Source organism: Poecilia formosa, unplaced genomic scaffold, assembly GCF_000485575.1.
Source record: "Poecilia formosa unplaced genomic scaffold, Poecilia_formosa-5.1.2 Scaffold62, whole genome shotgun sequence".
NCBI lineage: Eukaryota > Metazoa > Chordata > Actinopteri > Cyprinodontiformes > Poeciliidae > Poecilia > Poecilia formosa.
The window spans coordinates 861954-871098 of record NW_006800001.1 but is presented as its reverse complement, the minus strand read 5'-3'; the positions used below and the strand labels follow the sequence as shown (position 1 = coordinate 871098).

Here is a 9145-nt window from a genome sequence, read left to right as displayed (position 1 = left end):
CATGTGAAGAAGTTAGGACACCCTATAAGAGTCTGTGTGTTTTTCTAACTTATTAGGATACATGGATAAGAAATGTTAACTTAAATTTAAAAAAAAATCTTTTAAAATTACTAAACAAAATAAATAAACAAAACCTCCTTTTGGTAAAGAATAGCTGAGGACATAACTATATTTAATTCCAGCAGGCTCGGATTACACAGAGATGTGTTGACATGGTTAGAAAGTCATTATTCAGGATGTTGAAGAAGGTTTACCCTAAAGGCTAGATCTTGATCTCACTGAGATGCTGTGGGGTGACATAAAGTGGACTGTACATGCAAGAAACCCATCAAACATCTAACAGCTGAAAGTGAGAAGCAGCCAAACGTTGCTTTTCGACGTTTGGCTGCTTCGACCGTTGTCAGAGGCTGATGGATGGCTATAGGAAGAGTAGTGAAGCTGTTTTAGCCAAAGGGCCAAACAATTGCTACTAAGGGGTAGGGTGTCTTATCTTCCTTTCCAGCTAGAAAATGCATATTTTGTTGTGCCTTTAAATCACTTCAAAGAACTGAATATTTATTGTGGTGTCTTAACATTTTAAAATAGTAACTGCATAACTGCTAGGAGATCTTTTTTTTTTTTTTTCAGCGTGTTGTCCCACATTTACACCTCAACAAAAATAGAGATTTTTATTAGTTTGGACAAAGATAAGAATAAAAAAAAAAAAGAAGTAAAATCTTTTATCACAAATGAGTCTGATGTTTAACACTCATCTCTATCATTTATGAGTGATGCAGCAAACCATGTACTTAAGAGGCTCATGTTGAGGTACAAAGGGTATCAGAATACAGAAAAATTTACCATTATTATTATTATTTTAAAGGATCTTTGGCACTAGTGACTTTTATTCATCACTAGCTGAAGTAGGAAATAGGGCAGAGAAAAGAATGGGAAGACATGCAGTAAATTGCCCAGGGACGGGAATCGAACCCAGGACAGCTGCGTAGAGGACTGAGGCCTCAGCTCACGGAGAACCTGCTCTACCAATGAATTGTGTGAGACACCAACGATGACAGCTTCTTATTTCTCTCTGAGAAGCTTTTGTTATTAAAAAATGTCAGGAAAACTAAATAAACTTTGAATTTCTGCTAACTGATGTTCCAGAAAAATAAAACTGTATTTAATGTATCATCCCTCATTTTAAAACAGATATATAACTTACTTTGCTTCTTTAAATATTCATTTCTGGGGAGAAATCCATTTATAAAGCATGAACTGTTCTACCATAACCCATCCCTCCCGGTCGCAGAATATCTTTCTATTCATCATGTGCATATTCCCTCATATCGTCCAACTATTCTCTATTTTCCTGTAACAGTTTTCCATCAACGCTCACATTAAAAAGCTTCCAAGAGCTTCCCTCCCTTTAGTTTTCCTTTCTTTCATCAGGCTCCATCCATTCCTCTGCTTTCATCCCAGCTACAAAGACTCGTTCCTCATTTTTTCCTTTTCCAAAAAAATTGCCATAATTTCTACAACTCCAATTAATTATCTTTTTTTTTTCTACCTGGAGAAACCATTAACAGGTTTAAACAGATTTGGATGTAATTTGTTGTGGAGGAAAGATATGTTTTCAAATGCTTACACTCTTAAGTGGTTTTCGGCAGTAAATGGACTAAACCTTTAGTTAGAGATGCAATGTCACTTGAGACCTACTTAAGATGCTACTAGCAACGCACTGTTGTTGAACAAAAAAAAAAAAAAAAAAAGAAAGTTAATTCGAGTTAAATGTAGCTGCTAGAGAAAATGTCAACTGAAACGTCTGAAAGTAGGCAGAATGGTACTTCACAAATACTCACGATGCACATATACTGACACACACAAACACTCATACCACATGGCACAACTAATGGAGGTGAGAATAAGAGGAAAAAAAAAGAGAGAAATGCAGCTCAAACACAGCAGGATCTATCCACAAACCCACGCAGTCCAAACCAGTGTGTTCCTTTCCCCGCCACCCACAGACACTAGCTGCTTGAACAGACACTAGCAGCATTTCTTTAAATTATTTGCTTTCAGAAACAAAACCTCTGACAGCATCTCAAAAAGAGATTTGATCAAAGAAGTTTCACTAAGAATGAAGACCACAATACCAACGCTAATGATCATAGTGGCATAACTAAACTTAATAGAGTTGCTTTTCTTGAACTACAAACCTGCTTGATATATTGTTGCTTTCCTTTAAAGCTGCAGCACTTTTATATAAAAGAAGGCTCCAGTTAAAGGTCAATTTTAAATTGAAATGAATTGTTAAGCATTTTGCATATGATTTCCTTTTTTGTTTGGTTTTTGCTTTGATCTGACGTTTCCCAATGTTTTTCAGTTAAAATTTCTGTTCAAGAACCATGATGAGAGCAGCATTGTGAGGATGTGTTCTTGCTTTCCTGCTCTGAGTGCTCATTAAAGGGAGGGAGGGAAGGGAGAGCATTATGTATTTTCCAAAAAAGAAAAAAAAAAGGATTTTAGAGATTCCAACAGGACTGTTTTAGATGGTTGTGATTTACTGGACAGCAATAATATTTGGACTGTTGCTGATTTCAAATAGAGACTTCAGTTAAAAGCCAAAGTGGAAAGTGGAACAACATTTTATTTAGGTCTAAAAACACCACCACATTTGTGTATATCACCCACAAATGCTACTATGCTCAGCACACCTCTGTAATCAAGCCTGAAACTGAGTGGCACTTCACCTGATCCCTCAGGAGCAAACACAAAAACAAATACATCTGGCAGGAGTCCCACAGGTTCAGATAGGTCAAGTACTGTGAGAGGGGTGGTGCCGTAGAAGTGTTTTTCTTTGAAATAGTTAGCCTCTGCTGATGGCATGAAGTAGGACAGCAATGTACATGGCCTGCACAGCAGTCTTAAAACATTGTGGAGTGGGACAAGAGGCCGAAGGCTATTTTGGATAACAATGTTATATAACATTTTAAAATGTTATATAAAATGATAGCATTTTATATAAACCAAAAATGTTATCATGTTTTTGTTTTTTTATTTTGCTGCGATAATGAAAAGAAGAACAAAAACTTCAATTCAAAAATGCATCACAGCCCTTTTGGCTACATGTCGACTGCTGCATGCAGCAAGAGCCTTGCAATCAACAATGAGTGCTCTAAAAATAAAACCTGAACATTACCAAATAGGCTGCTCTAGTAAGGAGTTACAGGAAGCTGTGCCACTGTACTGCTAAACAATGAACAATTATTTTACTCAACCATATTTTAAAATACATCAATATTTATGACATCAACACTTGAAAATGTTTAGTTAAGCTAGCAATCCTAAACAACTGTTCAGTTTTGGAAGTGTGCAAACATTGTTGAAATTTAGAATTATCACAATAAATGACTTTTATTAAGATACTCACCTCCAATAACAAACAGTACTTACCCATCCCTAATTCACATAGTTCAAGTCAGTGTTTACATGGACACATACACAACATGTACATTGAGTATTATATTAGAATACATGAATTAAAAGTAAGTAACGTTTTCACAAAAAATGTGAAAAAGGATTTGAATGTTTAAGCCTCTATAAGCTCAGGCAAATAGCAACATAAAATACTCCCAATCAAATTTTAATGGGGACATAAAGAGTTTGTGGTTGGACTTGCACCTATAAAAATTTGTGTGGTCTGAGCAAAACCTGTAACAAATAAACATGAGTGTATATGTGTATGGGAGTTGTATTATTGATGCAAGTATTTGGCGAATGAAACCACAAACTTTGAAACAGAGGGCCTTGGTGCGTTGACCTTAATCTAGGCTATATAATTCACACAACAGTTTGCAAAGCTACAAGAAGAAACAAAAGGACCTTATGCATGACAACGGCCCGAGCAGAGACCCTGGCAGAAGATGGACAAGGGGACTAATAGATGAGAGGGGGTGAAAGGCCATACCCTGAACTGCCTCAACAGATGGTAAAGGGAAGAGTGTGTAAAACAAAATGTGTATGCGTGAGCAGGCATGAATTATAAAACATAAAACAACTTCTGAGTGACATGTAAGGAAAGCTGCGCCACTGCAGATAGTGAAGTGGGGAGACTTCAAAAGGCAGCCAGAAAGAGGAAGATAGATATTCTAGTGATGTGGAGATCAAAACTTTGGAAGGAAAAAAAGAGATAATTTGGCTGCTAGTTTTATTGGCAGAATGATTGACAAACATAGTTTGATGGACACTCAAAGATGTACGGTAGAGTTTACACGAAGCCCATCTTAGTTGTAAGCACAGAGAAAAAAAACACTGAGTCGGATACAACCAGAAGATAGAACCAACCACACTCTAAGAAATGGCTGTAAATTTACGGCGAAATTCCAGCAGTAACATACTGTTATTCCAAAATACAGTAGGATATTATCAATTTGATGTTTTCTTCTGTTGTCATAATCAAGACTGACGACTGGCAGTTAACTACCGCAAAATAATTGTACAATACAGCTTTTTTCCTAGGCAAGACATTTTACTTGTATTTGCATCTTAGAGAACCAGCATTTAAAGACAATATTAAACGGAAAGAAAAAAATACTTTCCATAATAAATGTTTTAGGGAATGAATCGAAATCTACAGAGCATAATCAAAAGTGTTAGATTACCAGTGTTGGTGTTGTATGTTAAAAATACAATGTTAATTAAACACTTTAGTCAAATTCAAAGATGTATCTTTGAATTTGAACACTGACAATTGTCAGTTTCCCTAAAGAGATGTTTCTATAAGCTGACTAATTTCTATAATGCCTAATGTCTGAGTTGTGTTCATGGTAATTATTTCTGACATTTTTATTTTATTTTTATTTCAGACTTTTTCATCAGATTTTTTCAGAAGGAATCTTATGTTTTTTTGAACAATAATAATCTGTTGCTAAGAGATAACAGTGTTTACTGGTACCACAAAGTGAAAATCAGATTTTTATGTTTGTATTGAATGTCTGTTTTTATAAAATATTCAGAACCAATGTCAAACATTTTCACTATTCTGCAAAATTCACCAAAGTGAGAAGAAGAAATCATATGCTTTTTGAACAAAAACAATCTGTTGCTAAGAAATGACCATGCTTACTGGTAAAGTGCCACGAAGTAAACATATGATTTTTAGTTTTGAAAAATTTACAAACTGTAAATTTTGCAAAAGAATTTACAGTTACTGCAGATGAGCATTATAAGCAGTATTTCAAAATTGCTTATGTTTTATAAACAATAACATTACTTCTTATTAATTTAGTGTTAAGAAATTAGCTTTTTTTTTCTGGTAACGAACTGCCACCAAGTATGAATCAGATTTTTACTTTTGTATTGAATAACTGTTTTATAATATACTGCTCAAAAAATAAAGGGAACATTCCACTTTAATTTTGTGTGTGGCTCCAAATCCAGGCCTCCATTGGTTAATAAATTTGATTTCCAGTGATGATTTTTGTGTGATTTTGTTGTCAGCACATTCAACTTTGTACAGAACAAAGTATTCAATGAGAATATTTCATTCATTCAGATCTAGGATGTGTTATTTGAGTGTTCCCTTTATTTTTTTTGAGCAGTGTATATCTAACACCAATGACAAACATTTAAACTTTTCTGCAAAATTCACCAAATCCACAATCCTTGTTAAGTAGTAAGTGATATTTCAAAAGAGAAGAAATCATATGCATTTTTGAACAATAACAATCTGTCGCTAAGAGATGAGCATGTTTTCTGGTAACAAAGTGCCACTAAGTGAAAGTCAGATTTTTACTTTTATATTGAATGTCTGTTTTTACAGTATATTTACCAGCAATGACAAACGTTTTCACTTTTCTGGAAAATTCACCAACTGCACAATTCTAGTTAAGTACTAAGTAGTGTAACATAAGTAGTATTTCAAAAGAGAAGAAGAAATCTTATGTTTTTTGAACAATAACAATATTTGTTGTTAATCTGTTGCTAAGAGATGACCGTGTTTACTGGAAACCAAGTACCACGAAGTAAACATCTGATTTCTACTTTTGCAAAATTTACCAACTGTAAATGTCTTGTGTTTAAGCAGATAAGCAGTATTTCAAAAGAGCTTATGTAACATAAGCAATATTACTTGTTATTAATTTGTGTTAATAGATGAGGATTTTTTTCTGGTAATGAACTGCGACGAAGTGAAAATCAGATTTTTACTTTTGTATTGAATGTGTCTGTTTTATAATGAAGCTAATAGCGAAAATTCAACCTGGAAGACTCCATCCCCTCCGTTCGTCTATCGGCGTCATGCTCATCTCCGACCTCAGCGCTGGACCTCACCTGGCGTGTCCAATCATCAATCAAGCTCAGCATAAAAAGATCCACACCCAAGTCGTCGGCCGCTTCCCAGCTGCGTTCAACCCACCACCTCCCCTTCTCCACCCACATCCTTCTGCTCTCCAGGATGGAACCCTTTCCAGACCTCCACCACCAGTGTCGGGCCCCGGGGGAGAGCATCCCTAATCGGTTATCGGGATGTTCATCGAGTTCACATCAAATCTCAGCTCAGATCAGCTGCCGGGGCCCGAGCGCCAAAGAACTGTTATTCATTGCTGTCATTAAACCTTTTAATTGTTCCTTTTTCTCCGTCTGAGTCTTTCCAGATTGAAATATATTTATCACCAATGACGAATAGAAAACATTATCACTTTTCTGCAAAATTCACCAACTGCACAATTCTTGACAAGCATAATCACTTGGTCATTCCTCCTTTACGTGAATATCTGCATCAATGCAATGTTAGGCATGGAGTCGATTGGTCAATGCTACTTTGAAACTTTGGAAAACCTTGGCATACTTTGACACAGGTAACAAACCTCACCCTGGCTACAATGATTAAAAATACTCTGCTCACATGAAAAGGAAAATGCAAAGAATTGTATTTTCTTCTTTTTTTTCTTTTTTTTTCTTTCCAAAGTTCCCTTCTGCTATAAAAAAACCAAAATACTGAGGCTCTGTCAGACAATAACTGGAATGATGATATCTGATAATAGACTGGAAGGAGATAGTAACACTTTTAATGTGAAATCTTTCAGACTTACAGGTTTAAATCTTATTCCTAGAAACATTTATGAGTTGTTCAATGTCTGAGACAGGGATGAAAAAAAAAACTTCAAAAGTCTCAAAGGTCAAACCTGAAAAGCCACTATCTTCGAAATAGTGGTGCAAGCCAGTCTTTAAAATGAAAGATTTAATCTCTGTTAGATTATCCCTATAAAGAAAGGGTAGACAGGGAAGATGTCAGTGATAAAATGTCAGGGTCAAGATTGTTTTCTACAAAGAAAAAGCCACAATGTGAACTTTAAAAAGGCACCGGCTTGGTATTCTGTGAATTTTAGGGAGATGGACACACAAATGTTTAAGTTTTAACAACAAAAGTTAAACAAACTTTTATCCTGCACCATAACAAAGATAAGGAACATTTACTTAAGAAATATATACTGTTTTGTTACTTGGCAATGGCATATAATGATACTTTGGATAAAATATTATATGGAGAAATCTCACTTTTCAAGTCTTAACTTCTGGTTTTCATAATGTTACCCTTTACTATTTTCTTTACTTTCACTGTCATACTTTTAATTTTTTTTTTCTGTAGATATTTACTTTAGCCAGTTATTGTCATTTTCACCACATTTTTCTAAGTATTTGACTCTGAATTAAATATGTGCTTGAAAAAAGAAAAAAAAAAAACTTCCACTCTCAATTTATATTTCATATAATTAAAAAAAAAAAGTCTGGTGCATGAATATAAAACGTTTCTTCCCCACAGAGCAGCATTCTACTGGTAATTACGCTTTTGAAACAATATAAAACCACTGATTGCTTTTATTCTGAGCCTTTGCTTTTATCGGCTGTTGGTACAGCCAAATTCATCAATTGTTGCTCTGAGCCTTTTATAACTTTGAAGCGGCAGAAAGACATTCTGCCATGGTAATAATGTGCAAATTACTCCATTCAGAATTGCTTTTTGATTGATAAATTGAGTAAATAAAACACTTTGTAGATAAGCCTTGGGTTTAAACACTCTTTGAAAAAGCAACAGCAAAGCGAAACACTGTAAAAAGTGAATGCAAAACCCATTTTTGAACAGTGGTAATGATGTAAGCCCCCAAATAGAAAGCATATGTCGTTTCTGTATTCTCCAACTTGAGGTGTCAAAATATTCAACAGGAAAGATGCAAATACTTTGAAATTAAGTACTTTAAATTAAGACTTTGAGGTTCTTTGTCTTTTTGCTGTCATCTTCTAGTGTCAGCAATAAAAGCAGGTTACTTCAAAATCTCATTAGCTTGCAGCTAAGCTGAAAGTAAATATGGTGCCCTGAAAAGAAAACTGCCCATTTCTCTGTATTTGCTCTTACACCTACATGCAGACTGCAGCCATGACTTACCTTCTTCCCTTGCTGAACACAGTTCATGTACTGCTTAGCCAGTCTGGAGCAGTGCAGTGTCTGCTTTGGGTTTTCTTTATAGCATTGAAGCACTTTGGTCTGCAGCTCAGTGCACATGGTTGCAATGTACCGGGGCCTAGAAGAGGAGCAAAAAAAAGAAGGGTCATTACTCTGTAAAATAAAAACTTGGATGTCTGTAATAATGCAGTGATGTCTAAATCAGATATTCCTTTTTACACTGATAAACTTAGAAGTCCCACTGCAGTACTAACACAAACAGCAGCAAATAATTGCTGATCAGTACATTATGCTAGTAATTTGTTGACACATATTAATCGTTGTGGTTCAATTCAGAGGATTTTTTTTTTACATCTTATCTTGAAAAACCGGGACATTTTGAAACCATAACTTTGTTTCTCACATGCCCTGGTAAAATCTTGGACATTATCTGTTGCTTCTCTTCTATTCTGGCGCAGAAATCTACCATATACTCCTTGGAAAGAGCCATTATTTGAATAACAATACTTCAAGAAACCAATTTTATTACTGTATGATAAAGTAAGGTTATTACGGAAGATGTTTTGAAAGTTGCAAGGGAGCGCTGTTGCACCATTTCTGTTCCGACATTTCGAAACCCAAATATGTAATTTTCATGCAGGTCTAATGCGTCCACCAAGTTTGGTGAGTTTTCGTATATGTTTAGAGCTCCAAAAAGCCAATACC

At 35.2% G+C, this 9145-nt stretch overlaps 1 protein-coding gene across 5 annotated transcripts in view; it reads right to left on the bottom strand.

The window, feature by feature from the left end:
* Positions 1-9145, bottom strand: part of chchd6b (coiled-coil-helix-coiled-coil-helix domain containing 6b) — an 81869-nt gene that overhangs the window by 27001 nt on the left and 45723 nt on the right. For 2 of the 5 annotated variants that reach the window (XM_016672512.1, XM_016672513.1), the window contains 2 exons: positions 8423-8558; positions 3160-3228 (listed from right to left, as the gene is read on the bottom strand). In XM_016672512.1, coding sequence (XP_016527998.1) covers positions 3175-3228; positions 8423-8558 — 190 coding nt within the window. In that variant the 3' untranslated portion in view covers positions 3160-3174. Of the gene's footprint in view, positions 1-3159; positions 3229-7024; positions 7241-8422; positions 8559-9145 lie in introns of those variants that run through there. The other 3 variants (XM_007554212.2, XM_007554213.2, XM_016672514.1) reach the window with 2 other exon arrangements.